The sequence below is a fragment of the Erpetoichthys calabaricus genome, chromosome 16, assembly GCF_900747795.2.
Source record: "Erpetoichthys calabaricus chromosome 16, fErpCal1.3, whole genome shotgun sequence".
Classification (NCBI taxonomy): Eukaryota; Metazoa; Chordata; class Cladistia; order Polypteriformes; family Polypteridae; genus Erpetoichthys; species Erpetoichthys calabaricus.
The window spans coordinates 91,057,522-91,072,569 of NC_041409.2; the positions used below are offsets into that span (position 1 = coordinate 91,057,522).

At 40.5% G+C, this 15,048-nt stretch overlaps 1 protein-coding gene across 2 annotated transcripts in view; it reads right to left on the reverse strand.

Moving 5' to 3' along the window:
* Positions 1–15,048, reverse strand: part of LOC114666532 (serine/threonine-protein kinase PAK 6) — an 88,950-nt gene that overhangs the window by 18,370 nt on the left and 55,532 nt on the right. For both annotated transcript variants that reach the window (XM_028821432.2, XM_028821431.2), the window contains exons 3-4: positions 7,105–7,749; positions 2,798–3,307 (exon numbers count right to left, since the gene is read on the reverse strand). In XM_028821432.2, coding sequence (XP_028677265.1) covers positions 2,798–3,307; positions 7,105–7,749 — 1,155 coding nt within the window. The remainder of the gene's footprint in view (positions 1–2,797; positions 3,308–7,104; positions 7,750–15,048) is intronic.

Consider the following 15,048-nt stretch of genomic DNA (forward strand, 5'->3'; position numbering starts at 1 on the left):
ACCCACACCCCCCCCCCCCAATCAATAAGAAGTGACACCCAAAGCCACATATCTAAAGGAAACGTCCATATTAAACATACGTCATCTCAAAACCTTCACACTAGGCAGCATAGGTGGATCTCATTAAAATAAAGCACTATTAACCGTTCAACTGGAGAAAAGGCTCCATATTAACAGTGAGTACGATCCTACTAAATACTTATCCATATTTCGCACGCTGAGGAACAAACAAGTCATGCATACACGGTCACGGGTACAAAACTATTCGGATCGGATAACTGAACAAAACACACTAACACGAATGAAACAAAAAGAATACACGGCGGCGCATACAATGCGCTTCGGAAAATACGTGAGAAAAAATGTCTCGGATCAAAAAACGCAAAGCTCAAGTAACCCCGTTCCAGAGACGTGCCCAAATGAACAGACACATTGAACGTAGACGCATACAGCGCGCGTCTCAAAGTGCTGCATCAAAACAAGCACGATTTCAAAAGAAAGAGCTTGCGTCTCAGACATACAAAAAAGGGAGCAAAGCAACGCGCATATGACCGGCCAGAAAACAAGCAAGCAGGACTCAAAAAGCAGAAAGCTCAACTGACCGACATACAAAAACGGACAAGGCACGATACAAACAATGCACGACGTAGAGTGAAACGGACTTTGCGCAAAGCGGAGGCGAATCAATTAAAAATCAAAAATAGCGCGTCACAAATAATGGACATGCAACAACACGGCACTCAAACACCACAAGCAAAACATGCCCGTCGCAGACATCAACACCAGACGTCTGCTTAACGCTTACGCCAGTTGGCTGACAACGCTTTCAATAATGAGTCCACTATTGAGGAAAATTCATTGGAATTAATGAATGTCATTTGCAATCATTGTCATTCACTTAACTTCACAGAAGAAACAACTGGCAATACAAATAATGAATTTACACGTTGTTGTCAAAAGGGGCAGATTAGACTGCCTCCTTTACATTCATATCCGGAATATCTACAGAAGCTTCTAACTAAGGATGTGCCTGAAAGTAAAAACTTTATGAACTACATTAGATCCTACAATAGTTCATTTGCTTTTGCATCTACCAGAGAACATAACAGGACACCAAAAGGCAATGGCCCATACTGCTTTCGCATATGTGGTTAACACAACGCACTATATTATGTCCAAAAAATATTAATGTTAATCACATTATTAACCAGGTCATTTCATTACTTCCTGGAGAGACACAGATCTTTCTAAGCTCTGACAAAGTTGACTCTGATGACGACAATGAACATCTGAATTTCCCATTAGAATATTTGAACACTATTAACCCGGATGGATGACCACAACACAACCTTACCCTTAAAAACGGAACAATAATCATGCTATTAAGAAACCTTAACACTAAACAGGGTTTATGCAATGGCACACGGTTAGTCGTCAACACCATAACACACGATGTTATTCAAGCAACAGTTCTTTCAGATTCACATGCTAACAATACTGTTCTCATTCTTGGAATTGACCTTACGAGTTCTGACCTAGAATTACCTTTTACATTGAAACACCGACAGTTCCCCATTAAACCTGCATTTGCCATGACCAGCAAAAAATCACAAGAACAAACCATGGACAAGGTTGGCATCTACCTCTCTGAACCCGTTTTTGGACATGCACAACTTTATTTTGCCTTCTCATGTGTTCGACGTTCATCTCACAATAAAGTTAAAATTAAAAATAATCCATGCCAAGGAAGACTCATTCAAAGACAAGACACCATCTTTACTACTAATGTTGTATACAGAGAAATATTCCAATAAAACATTACTCTATGCCAAACACTCTATTTTGTATTTATATAGGCATCATCCAAACCTGCACACTATTCTATATCTAATTCATACATCTCACTCTTTGTCATGCCCCAACGCCAGGGGTTGGCGAGCGAAGCGAGCAGGGGGCGGAGCCCCCTAGTGTTACCTAAGACGAGGCAAACAGTCTGAAAATACTAACTATTTCTGACTACTTTATTCCTTATCCAGCTCCATGAGTTAAGTGACTGCTTTAAGTGACTATTTATACTATCCTCTCAAAAATCATCACATCTTCATGCCGCACTACTTATAAAGAAGAATTTATTTCTTTTACTGAAGCTTACACTAAGCACTTACACTGGCAGCAGCAAACCTCAGGCAACTACTCCCTTTATTGAAGGATAAGTATTATTTTATTAACAACTAGCTGTGCTAGTTGTAATAGTCCCCTATTACAGTAATCATCCCCACTCTTGAAATGATTTAATTCTGTGGTCCTGCAATATCCAATCCATGTTTTGGAAACTGTCTGACATCTCCCTTGGATCAAATGCCCTCAAGCAACCCCCTTGAGAACACAACTGGCTGCACATGTGTTGACTCCTTACAGAATGAACTCTAAAAAAACTACTCATGAATTGCCAGTTTTGTTCACTCACAGTGCTAAATGCTGGCAATATGAAGGTTTGCTGCAACTTACAAACTGATGCTTACTAAAGACTGCCATCACTTATTGAAAGAAGCAGACAGCCTGCCCTCTCATGGTTTGAGTCATGACAGACCCTCAGACCTTAGCCTGGACTTCACAGAGAGCAACGCTTAAAAAATCATTGCTTTCATTGGATTTAACACTGCAGTATGTCCAATGTTACTGTATGTAAAGAATGAACAGTGCACTCTGATTATGTCAAATAAGACAGTCTTTCAAGGTTGTCAGTCTGCTAATGATGACAATGATATGGCCATAAGGTGTCTGTGACGTTCCTTACCTCATTGAAGAGCAGCTCCCTCCGCTGCTGCTTCTGAAGATGCATCATTTTGACTGCCACCTGCCTCCCACTATGCACCTCCTGGGCAATACAAACAATCCCAGTGGAGCCTTCTCCAATCTTGACGAAGTCCTTCAAGTAGGTTCTGGGGTCTCCCTTGTCCACCACCATCTTGAGAGCGGCTTTAAAATGCTCATGACTCACATTAGGCAGGTTCTGCACAGGGGACTTTGGTCTAGAAGGACCATTCTTTTTGAATGTCATACTGGGAGAACAACCTGGAGCCAGCCGGATGTCGGGAGATCCCATCGGGGACAGTCTGATCTTTGGTGGCCCATCCTCCACCACAGAGTCATTAGTTCTTATATTCCTATATGGCAGGCTGACAGACATCCCTCTGGTAAAACTGGATCCATTTTTAGCTGTTTGGTGAACTCGGGTATCAGCAATTAGAGGACTACTGCTGCCGTTAGGCAGGAAAGTTTGGCCATGCCTGGGAGCACTATTGACCTGTGCAAGCAGAGCAGGAAGAGGAAGAGGAGATCAATCAAATCACAATTAAATTAACCAATTAATGGATGATGCAGTGCATTTAATCTACTTTAATGAATGCTTACATTACCCGCTTCAAATCTGCTGCTTTTATATTCTGCAAAACAAACAAATTAACAAATGTAGGCGGCAGCATTTCAGGATTGCAGAGCTCATATTTTCTACCAAATTCTTAACCCTGCCTCTGATCTCAGACATGAGGGCCTGGAATCTATCCTGGCCTCAGTCTGAACATGGCAAAAACCCGGCCTGAAAACTACAATTATTATTATTATTTCAGTAGACACCTCATCAGGACACTTTACCACTGTTTATGCCCACTCATTAATAATATATATTATGATGTGGCACAATCTCAATACATATTGCATTTAGAGCTGGTCGGGAGTTTTAGTTTTTTGACCAAACATCAGAATTGATAAGAAGGCTGACTTAAATGTTTTTGACCATGGAATGATGGTTGTCCCACACATGGTGGTTTAATCATCTCATTAACTGCTGCCTACCTGGGATTTTCACACACTACAGTCTCTTCAGTTCACTGAGAAAATTGAGAGTGGATTTTCTGTACGTGAATGAGAGAGGTCAGAAGAAAACAAACTCATGTTAACAGAAAGAAAACAAACTCATGTTAACAGAAAGATCACAAATACTCCAACATATCTTTTTACAACAGTAACAGTCAGAAGGGCATTTCTGAACACACACTGCTTTGGATCTTGAAGAGGATTAGCTACAGCAGTAGAGGTGCATGCTGGGTCCTACTCCTATCAACTAAGGACAGGGGGATGGGGCAACAGCTTTGATTCCAATATAACAAAATATGCCTACCTTCTTGTTAGAAGGGTAAAAGTATCTATGTGCTGGCCATGTAACCGGCAACCTGGTTCAAAGTGAGGGGCTGATTCCTATTGTGCTAGAGTATAATATCTGGGAGAGCTTAGCTTTAATTTGACTTATTTATTTTTAACACAACCCCATGATTTAAAGGGGTGAACAGGTTAACATTCTAATTTAGCTCTTCTTTGTGATTATATTACAGGGAGCCTTCAACACTGAAACTAACCAAGTACAATATTTCATTTTGCTAAGCTGTTATCTCTTGATGCATCTTCTCAGATGAAGTTGTTCTGAGGGTCATTTGGTAATAAAATGTATTTGCTTATGTATGGATTGCAGTACCAGTTACATGTCTTCAGGCGGTGAAGTAAAAGAGGAAGCACTGCAGAATAACATGCTGACATGAATGACTGAACACGAGACTCACAGGAACTGTGTGCAGCTCACAGTTCAAGCCTTTTATAAATCCACGTGCCTTGGGGTGCCTGGGATCAAACTCACACATCAGGTATGCTCACCTCAGTCATCACCTGGTTGAATCTGCACACACACAGAGAAATTTCAAGCTGTTGAAACTAAAAGAGGTGTAGTGGTGTCCTGACTGGTAATTTAAGTAAGTGGAGGACCAAACCAGGGCTGGCCAACTCCAATCCTGTAAAGCTGCAGTGGCCACAGAAGCCAATCCTAATCAAAAACAGATTTTATTTCATTACATGGCTTGTTAGTGTTTTAACTCTACCATGTCAGTTCACTCTTAAATCATAGATTTCCTTTCTAATGGTACATGTGTCTCCCAAGTGATTTGAAGCCTAAAACAGGTGAGTAATTCCAGTTCTTCACTTTGTCTTCAGTTTCCTTCTCAGTTCTTAATTAAACCAAATAGTGAATGATGAATACACATGGGTGGAAATGGAGACAAGCAAGATGGAGAACTCCTGGTTCATTTGTCATTTGCACCTTATTGCTAATAAGGACATGTTAAAACATTGAATGCAGCTGTTTAAGACTAAAATAAGCAATTAAGAGTTCAAAATCTTAACAAGTGAGACAACTAAAATGAAGCAGAAAAATGAAAAAAAAAAGAAGTGCTAATTTAGCAATGAATGATTTCTCATGAAACAATTTGGTTGGCCCTCCAGGACTGACACTGCTCAGCCCTGATTTAAAGGGACTGAGTCTTAAATAGTAAAAAAATTAAATGAAGTTAATTAGTAGCAAAAACGAGTCACTAATTAACAAAATGGTTAGAATAAAAACCTATAGCCACTGAGGCTCTCCAGGATTGGAGTTGGTTGCACCAGGTCAGGTCAGGTCAGATTGGGGAGCATGCACTGGTATAGTGCGTTGCTGTACCCACCACACAACAAAACAGCTAGGGATCCTGGTTCTCAACCTCCCAGGAAGACAAGCAATCCAGTCCCACCCTCTAGAAATGCCCACCAATCTGCCGCAGTCAGGTGTTACGTGGGCGTCCCTTTGGCCTGGCCCATCCACTTGGGTCCTCAACAATAAGCCGTATCACTCCTGGGGAATCGTGCCTCATGGCCATAGTGCCGTAACTGACGCTCACTCACAATGCAGGTAATGTGCCTCATTTGGGACTCCGTGAGCAACCACTCATTTGACACAACGTCAAACCAGTAGTACCCAAGGATTCTCCGAAGAGACACAGTACCAGGTCACTAGATAGCATCCATGTCTCCCAACCATATAGCAAGACAGGAAGCACCAGGATTCTAAAGACTTGGACCTTTGTCCTTTTGCAGAGATATCAGGAGCGCCACACACCCCTTTCCAGTGGCCCCATGACCCTCCCAATGCTTCCCAATCCGTCTACTGACTTCATAGGAAGAGTCACCAGAGACATGAATGTCACTGTTAAGGTAAGCAAAAAAATCACTACACAGTTAATAAAAAGATTAAGAACCACTTACACCAGAACAGTGAAGCCCATTACTAGAAATGAAGAAAGGAACATATAAAATGAAACTACACATAGATCAATCAAATGCAGAAGCTTTATTTAATGTCTATACCAAAATTAAATCCCTCCTACCACCAGGTGTCCCTATCACTCAAATTATACAGTAGAGAGGAGAGTGCCATCTGCTGGATAGATGAATTGCTGTGGACTCACACCACAAACCATCTCATTTTGAAGATTTGCACTGTAGTAAACTGCCAGTGGCTGGCTGCAAACCCACAGCATCTGGCTCAAAAGTGGTCTTTTTACAGTGTGAGCTAAGATGAGAACACTAACCCTGAACACTGCAAGTAGAGCACTACCTCGTGATGTTAGCTGATCTTTCGCTCTCTCCAATTCCACCAGCAAGCTAAATTTTCCATCTCGCTTAGCATGTGACTTCTGTCTTGCTCAGGTACCAAAATGACATAACTGCTGCAAAAGAATATCGTTTTATTCTAGTTTTCTTAATGTGGTATGTGCAATGGAGCTCTGTCACTAGCACATATCATGAAAACTTCTTTCATTTCTTTGAAAAATACTGTTTCTCATATTGGTCCAAAACCTTTGTGGTGGCTATACTCATATTAGGAGGTTATCAGAACAGGCATAAAAGCAAAATATTATTCTCTTGGGAGTTTTCCACATAGGCCATGGAAAAATGTCCACTATCTTGAGCTACTGAACTAAGGTAGTTTCTTTAACACGCCATCACACCTTACACAAAGTTGGGAACTAGTAAAAAGGGCTTACTTAAAATGTAAAATCACATCCACACCTAAGGAAGGATGGAGCACAGACCTCAGAAGATAAGCCCTGTTGGGCTCTGCACTGCCAGTGGACTAAAACAGCTAGGAAATGTAACCAATAAAAGCATCAGCACAAGAAGATTAGAATTGTACTTAAGAAAGCAGGCAAATTTCATCATTGAGAAGAGCCCAAATGTTCTTACCTTCATGTCATAGGACGACAAGGGTCTTGGCAGGCCACTCACTGTTCTGTGCAGAGCCCTTTCCCTAGGAGCAGACTCAGGAGTGCTGGGGACAGAGCTATCACTGTAATCACCTGGAGCTCGAGGGCCCGAGGGCATCAGAAAACAAGAGACAGGTCTCTTGTCAGGAGAAGTCCTCTTAGGCTGCTTGGCCCTCCTTGCCACATCCTCTTTTGTTGTGTCAGTCCTCCTTTCTCCACAATCTGACAATTTGCCTTGAGAGTTCAGATGAAGACTGGTTTCTCTACTGGAAGAGCTTGAGTCTTCTAAATTGGACACTGGCACATCAGTAGTAGACTTGGCCCTTGCGATCAGGCCATTTTTTTTGGTGTTAAGGTGTGGGCTTCCACTCTCACTTTTGGCATCTCGGACACGATCCTTCCAATTGATCTGGTCCTTGCATTTCGACATCATGTTCAGGTCTTCATATTGATACCTGTCTTCTTCCCTGATCTCCCCAAGTCGCCCTAAGGACTGGGCCCTCTTCCTTGCAGATGGGCTTGTCTTTCGTAAAGAGTTAGAGCTGATGACTGAAATCTTATTAAAATCAGAAATCATATCTAGCAGACTGTTGTCCAGAGCAATGGTGCTTCCCCTCACAATACTCTGAGGAAAGAAAAAGGAAACAAAACACAAGGTCACGACGTTACTTGAGTTTCCAAGCCTATGGAGATGTTCAGTCTAGCATGGGAGCACTAGGCCCTCAGTCACATGTCTTGTTCTACATGCTGTCCCTTAAGTTTGTAACTTATGCAAAACAAATGGCAATACAAACACTTTTAATCGGAAAATGTGGTCAATGTTTGCTCCATTGTTTCTGATACACAAATTCAGAGGAGAAACTCGGTTGGCAAGCACTCAAGGATACTGGTTCTATTAATGTTTAATAACATGTTTTCCACCAAGACTTGTTTCTCCTTATGGGACACGCTGTAAATCAAAATGGGTCCTACAGTTAGGCAGCAGGGCAGTCAGCAGACAGCCTGTATGTAACAAGACTGCCTAAGTAAGGCAAAATGTGCAAACGTCAGTTTGGATTACCACATCTGTCCTCATTGTACTGGTAACTGAGAATGCAGACACCACAAGAAAAGATGAAAGTCGAGGTATTACAATAAAAAATGTCACAGGACACATTGGAGGTTTGCATTAACTTACATCTCTTGGTATTCTACGCCACTCAAATGTTTCCCAGGTTGAGAGTATGAGAGCACCATGAACAGATGTGACATAGCATTATAGCCTGAAATTGGTGATAGATAGATAGATAGATAGATAGATAGATAGATAGATAGATAGATAGATAGATAGATAGATAGATAGATAGATAGATAGATAGATAGATAGATAGATACTTTATTAATCCCAAGGGGAAATTCACATACTCCAGCAGCAGCATACTGATACAAAAAAAAAAATAAAAAAAATATGTATATAGATATATATAATAACAGACACGGTGAATACATTAACAAGTTGACTGCTGGACCATTTCTTACCAAGATGCTGGAGCACAGGTCTGTGCATATATGCTAAATAATAAACTCTATCAAAACGTATAAAATAGTTAAAGAAATAGATTAGAAGGCAATGGTTTTATTATCACCAGGAAGTGATAGGCACCAAACATTTGGTCACACACTTCCCACTCTCTGGTCACTCTTAGGCCACAATGCCTCTTTACCAGTCAAGTCTTGTAATCGATTCATCATTAAACTCTCGGCCCCACTGTCTTCCCCCTTGTTGTCCTTTTATTCCCACAATAACATTAATACAGATTCTTTAGACCCCAGCGTTTGGGTTCTGTCACCTGTAGTGTGTAACTCCTCTACCCCACTGGTAGGACAAAGTGGGCACTGTATATTTTGCTAGGTGTTAAGTAGCACACAAGGCCTGTACCCCCAAGCCCGCATTCCAGGGTAAACTGCATGTCATACAAACACTTTGGACAGCCCTGTACTTCATCTGATAACAAAGCTGGGGAGACAGCTGAAATTCCCAGACATCATCGCTATGACCACACTCAGGCCTGACATCATTCTTGTGTCACAAGTATCAAGGTAGGTGGTCCTGTTGGAACTGACTGTGCTCTGGGAAGACTGGACAGGAGAGGCATTCAAGAGGAAGAGACCTAAGTACAAGGAGGTCGTAGGTGAATGCCCAAACAGGGAATGAAAGACCCGTTGCTACCCCTTAGTGGTTGGCTGCAAAGGGTTTGCCAGCCAGTTGCTCTGCAGGGCCCTCAAGGAGCTGGGAATCAGGGGACTGTATAATAACAGAGTCATCAGGAACATCAATGATGCTGCTGAGAAAGCATCAAGATGTGGATCAAAAAGAGCGATCCATAGGACATATAAGCTACCAAGACAAAAGTTGGGGGCTGATCATCCCTTTCTGAGTCATCTGGGTGAGGGCGTATGATGTTGAAAGACGCAAAACATCCAATGACCCCAGGTTATATCACCAATGAGGTGTCTAGGTTGCACTGTAAGGTGTGTGTTAAATCAGTTAATTCAGAGTTGAGCTGACACATCTGCAGAGATTCCCTCATAAAAAATGGTGCCCAAATGGACGTTCACTTTAGGTTGGCAACTGCAAACTTAAGTCTGGCTGGATGTGATGGATAAAGTCAGGCATTGAATCTATAACTGGAAATAACTTTGATCGAATCACTGGAGGTTTCACCTTCCTATCCAAAACTAGCTGCATTTATCTCATCTCTTCTCTTTGTGGGGAAGCTAAAAGCTGATGTTTTGTTCAGGGAGCTGAAAGTTGAAAAAACACTCTTTGTGGGGTGGGAAGCCATCTACTCTCTTTGGAGCAAAAAACTCACAAATCTTCATAGACCCTCAGAGCTGGATGCCATGAACAAGCTCTAACATCCACTCTTGCCAAGTCAAGCTCTGTGCCAGTACAAATGACTACATAGCAAAGAAAAAGAGTCCACTCCAAAGTAAAAAAAGTCCTCTATTTGAATCTGGAGGAACAACACTCAGGTCTGTGCCAAGACAAATTAAAACTCTAAACAGCCAGTAAACAACCAGCCTGTTATGTGTTACATGTTGGTCTGTCTTAGATCCTGTCTTTTACATAGATACAAATGGAAGTTATCATATCTCTATAATTCTTGTGTTTATCAATAAATTGTATCATTCTGCTTATTAGAACAAGTGTCCTTCAATTCCCTTAACATAAGTCTAATGGTCGGAAACTCCCCAACAGAGAAAAGTAAGGAAAATAAAGTGAAAGCCTTAAATCTAAATTATTTATTTATTTACTGACATTGCCATAATGATAATGATTTGATTGACTAACACAAATCAGTCAATTCTTCATCTCAGATCAACACATATTTTCCTACATTTATTTGGTGTTCCTGGGTGGGCAGAAACAGAGTTCCCTCACACTTTCTCCACCTTTCAGCTCTGACCATTCCTTATCAGCTAGGCAACAAGTTAAGTATTGAGGCATAATCAAAATGGAAAATTCGTACATATCAGAGACCTTGCATGTACTTCCATCACTGCAAAGTAAACATTGTAGAAGAAGAAGACCTCTTGTAAGATCAAGCTGGCAGTGGTCTAAAAAAACAAGCCCCCTGGTTAAGCCAGGCAGCACATCCTCATTCTAATCATGCCTCTGCGTGCACAAGCCGTGTTTAGATATGCTGAGCAATGATCTGAATGTTTTAGCTTTAGGCAACTGCTGAAGAGGGGATGGTACTTTAAAAATGTCTCTCCACAGCCTTTACCTTGTAGAATCTCAGACTGAACGGGCTTCACATGTCTTATAATCAACGAAATCCTGCATATTAGAGATGTTAATAAAATGATCAGTTGATTCTGGTACAAACTAGATATGCTTATTCATTGTTGTAAAAACTACAACTGTTAAGGAAAAATTAATATTACGATACTTCATTCCATGATGATGCTCCGTACATGACAGCTTGACCATCCAATACCAAAAAGCAGCTTTTTGTTGAGTATTTTTGAAACTGAATCCTACATGAATACTACAAATAACCTCCAATTTAGATAACATCTTTATATACAGTATAGTGGGATGGCACAGTGGTTAGCTGCCAACTCACAGATCCATTGGTCTGGATTGGGTTGTTGTCTGAGTGAGTTTGCCTCCAAGTAATCTGGTTTTTCAACCATATTTTAAGAATGTGCGCATGAAGCTGACCATCATTTGCAAACTGGGCCTATATGAGGATAAGGTTGCAAGAGTGGGCTCTGTAAGGCACTGGTATTCTGTCCTATGCTGTTCCCAACTTGTGTCTAATGCTGCAAGAATAAGCTCCAACCCTGGAACTGTAACACAGTTGTTTAAATGCATTTTACAATCAGTGTACACACAGAATGGGTGGTGCAATGGTTTGCACATACTCCCCATATCTGCATGGGTTTCCTCCTGGTGCTCTCGTTTCCTCCCATAGTCAAAAGTCATGTAGGTTAGGTGGATTGGTGATGCTAAATCGGCACTAGTATGTCTTTGTGTGAGAGTGTGTGTTCACCTTGCAATGGACTAGTTCCCTGTCCAGGGATTATTCCAGCCAGGCCCCCTGTGCTTGCTGGAACAGACTCCAGCTTCACCTTCAAAAGGGCGACCTCAATTGGGCGCGGCGAATAAAAGCGCACATAAATAAAAGCGATCTTCAAAAGGGCGACCTCAATTGAGCGCCGAATAAATGCGCGCATAAATAAAGGAGTGCTTCAAAAGGGTGAAGTCAATTGGGCACAGCGAATAAAGGCAAACGCAACAAAATTATTACAGAAAATTTATTAGATAAAGGCAATGATTGAACGTATAAAAAGGTGAAAGCAAGAATATTAAAACATCCAATTAATTAATGCATGAACTTCTAACGAACTACTTCTAACGAACTATTTCTAAAGCTCTCTATATTTTGTTGTTTTCAAAATTACAGAAAATTAGATTAAGGCAATGACATTTTTGGTATGACAGCGAGACGAACATTTTCCAATCCTATATTCAGTGCATTTCCAGATGTGTTTCCCGTTGATAGTTTTCTCTTTTCTGAATGTATAGCCTTCGACTACGAGTAGATCTGCACCTTTGTTGCTCTTCACATATTCCAGAGCCATTTCAACTAAATTATCTACGAACGCCTTTATTTGCCGTGCTCAATTGAGGTCACCTTTTTGAAGCGCTCCTTTATTTGCGCGCGCATTTATTCGGCGCTCAATTGAGGTCGCCCTTTTGAAGCTCGCCTTTATTTACGCGCACCTTTATTCGGCGCTCAATTGAGGTCGCCCTTTTGAAGATCGCTTTTATTTATGTGCGCTTTTATTCTCCGCGCCCAATTGAGGTCGCCCTTTTGAAGATCGCTTTTATTTATGTGCGCTTTTATTCTCCGCGCCCAATTGAGGTCGCCCTTTTGAAGGTCGCCTTTTTGTGCGCGCCCTTATTGAATAGAACCATTTTTTTGGCCATCAGAATAAACTCTAAGTCTGATGTAAGCCAAACATTGCACATTATCAAAATCACACTATCCCCACCATGGAGCATTGGAGCGGCAGCATCTTGATGATCATTACCTTTAAACATTTAAAAAAAGTATCTGCCATGGCTGGGCAGCAACAAACTGAATCTGGCAAATCAAAACTGAGTAGTGGCTACTACAGTTAATTCACACGTGCTGAACCCTGGCGGGTTACTTTGGACTGTGTGTGTGTGTGTGTGTGTGTGTGTGTGTGTGTGTGCGTGTGTGTGTGTGAGTGAATGTGTTCTCTACACTATACTGCCGTCTTGTCCGGGGTCAGCTTCTGCCTTGCACCACTGTTACTGTTAAAGACCCTGGTCTAGAGCAGCCCTGTATTTCAAGTAGCAAATTCAGAAAAAAAAAAGTGTATGAAAAGACAGCGGTGTATTTCATGAAAAAACACAAACAGTGTAAAACGCTTTTTTGAGAAAGTATTTCATTTTAGTGTTTTGAACCTTCCTCTTTACAAAACAGAAAGTGGTGTGTTGAATGTTGGCCAGAACTACAAGAATTTCACTGTACTCTGTACATGTAACAATATTCATACTAACAAGTACCACTAGGGTGCTATATTAATGAATCCTATAGTGACTTTAATCTTAAACATTCTTGAAGAGGGGGAATATGTGCTGAAAGAAACCCTGCTGGAGTATTTTTATAAACTGTTTATACAAGATGTGGCATTTGCTGGCAGCTATTCTTATGGGTTGCTGTTGGCGGGACACACCTACCTATTGTTTCAGCACATGAAAGGCTGTTGTCTTTGACTCCTCCAATATAATCTTAACTTCTAGTGTAGTGATGTGCACTTTGAACTCTCTTGACAATGTGACGTCTGCTTGCTTAAAGATGGCCACCATAATAATACTAACTGTCTGACAGATCTCCACACAGAACCATCAAGTAAAATTCTACAAAACTTAAAAGAAATAAAGCATAGATCAAACAGTAAGGCCCAAAGTTGAGTCTGAAAAGTGTAAAGTTCTCAAACTGAACATGGCGGAATATTTGCACATATCTGAATTTGGACTATGAAGGCTTAGCTGCTGTCATTCTTTCCAATGGAGTCTAATAAAGCTCTCTGAGGCGTCTTCTATGGAAAGATTTTCACAGCTTCCTCAGACCTGAAGATGAATCTTTTCTCCATTGCGGGATTAAGTGGCCCTGTTTAAGGAGGGCTTCTGATTTGCAATTAGCTGAGTTCAACACTTGCTTGAACTTCAGGTATAATTCTTGAATTAATGAATGGAGGGTATCTACTGAGTTTATAGGAAGGTTTAGGAGATAAACTGTCAACAATGTAATAATAACTGATCACAAAGTTTATGAACATAAACAGTATTTAACTATTAACACAAGTATAAAAGGCAGCAATGTAACTCTAAAATGATGACTGAGATATGTAATCAAGTATTATCTTTATGGACTAGTCCATTTCTAAATATGACCATTTCAGAAAAATCAGCCAATTTAAGAAATGCAGTTTAACACAAAGGGATTGCAACAAATCAAATAAATGTTATCAGTTATACTATGGCTTTGTCCATCATGCAACACTCAGTTTTGAATGTTCCATTTCCATTTCTTTTTGGTTTATATTTACATTTTCCCTTGTCCTCACCACCCCATTTAAAGTATAGGTTTGGTGTCTTTCAAGTCAAAGTTATTTCTTCACAAACGTAGGTATAGTATATGCATTTGCCAAGCAAAATTGCATTCTAAAGTTAAGCGTTTTCTATAAATTTAAAAATATATCTTGCCCACATTGGCATTTTACAATGGAGGCAATTGGGGCATGAAGCACTCCTGGAAAATAAAAGCATAAAATAAAACCTTACAAATACATCGTCTTTGAGTTACACTAAAAGAAAGCATGCCTTCCATGTTTCTGAAGCATATTTGTGACAACAAATAGATATGGAAATAATCAATTAATTGCACAATCCTGATACTATTTTTTTTCTTTTTGTAAGGATATGTTTTCTTTTTGCTTGTGTGTGTTCTAACATAAATACGGAAGTAAATCAAAATAAAACCAACCTTGTGGCACAAAACATTCACTGTGATTTAGTCGATCAAGAGGAAACAGTGAACCCCGGGTTTGGGGGCCTGTTAAAGAAGAAGAATTACGCTGAGGTGGCGTGCATAGCTGATCTTCTTTAAAAATGGCTCAGTTTCATAATATTGGTGCTTTTACTTTTAAAAATGACATGTACAGTGTAAGCTAATTTACAATGTGTGAGTAACTGTAACACGCAAATCAGTACTTGACAACTGTCTTTGCATTAAAAATGAATATTCAGTAAGTTTTTATGCATTTATTTTTTGGTGGTGCTTTTCGCCCCATTGTCTCCACCAGTACGGGCAAGATATTTTTTAAAATTTATAGAAAA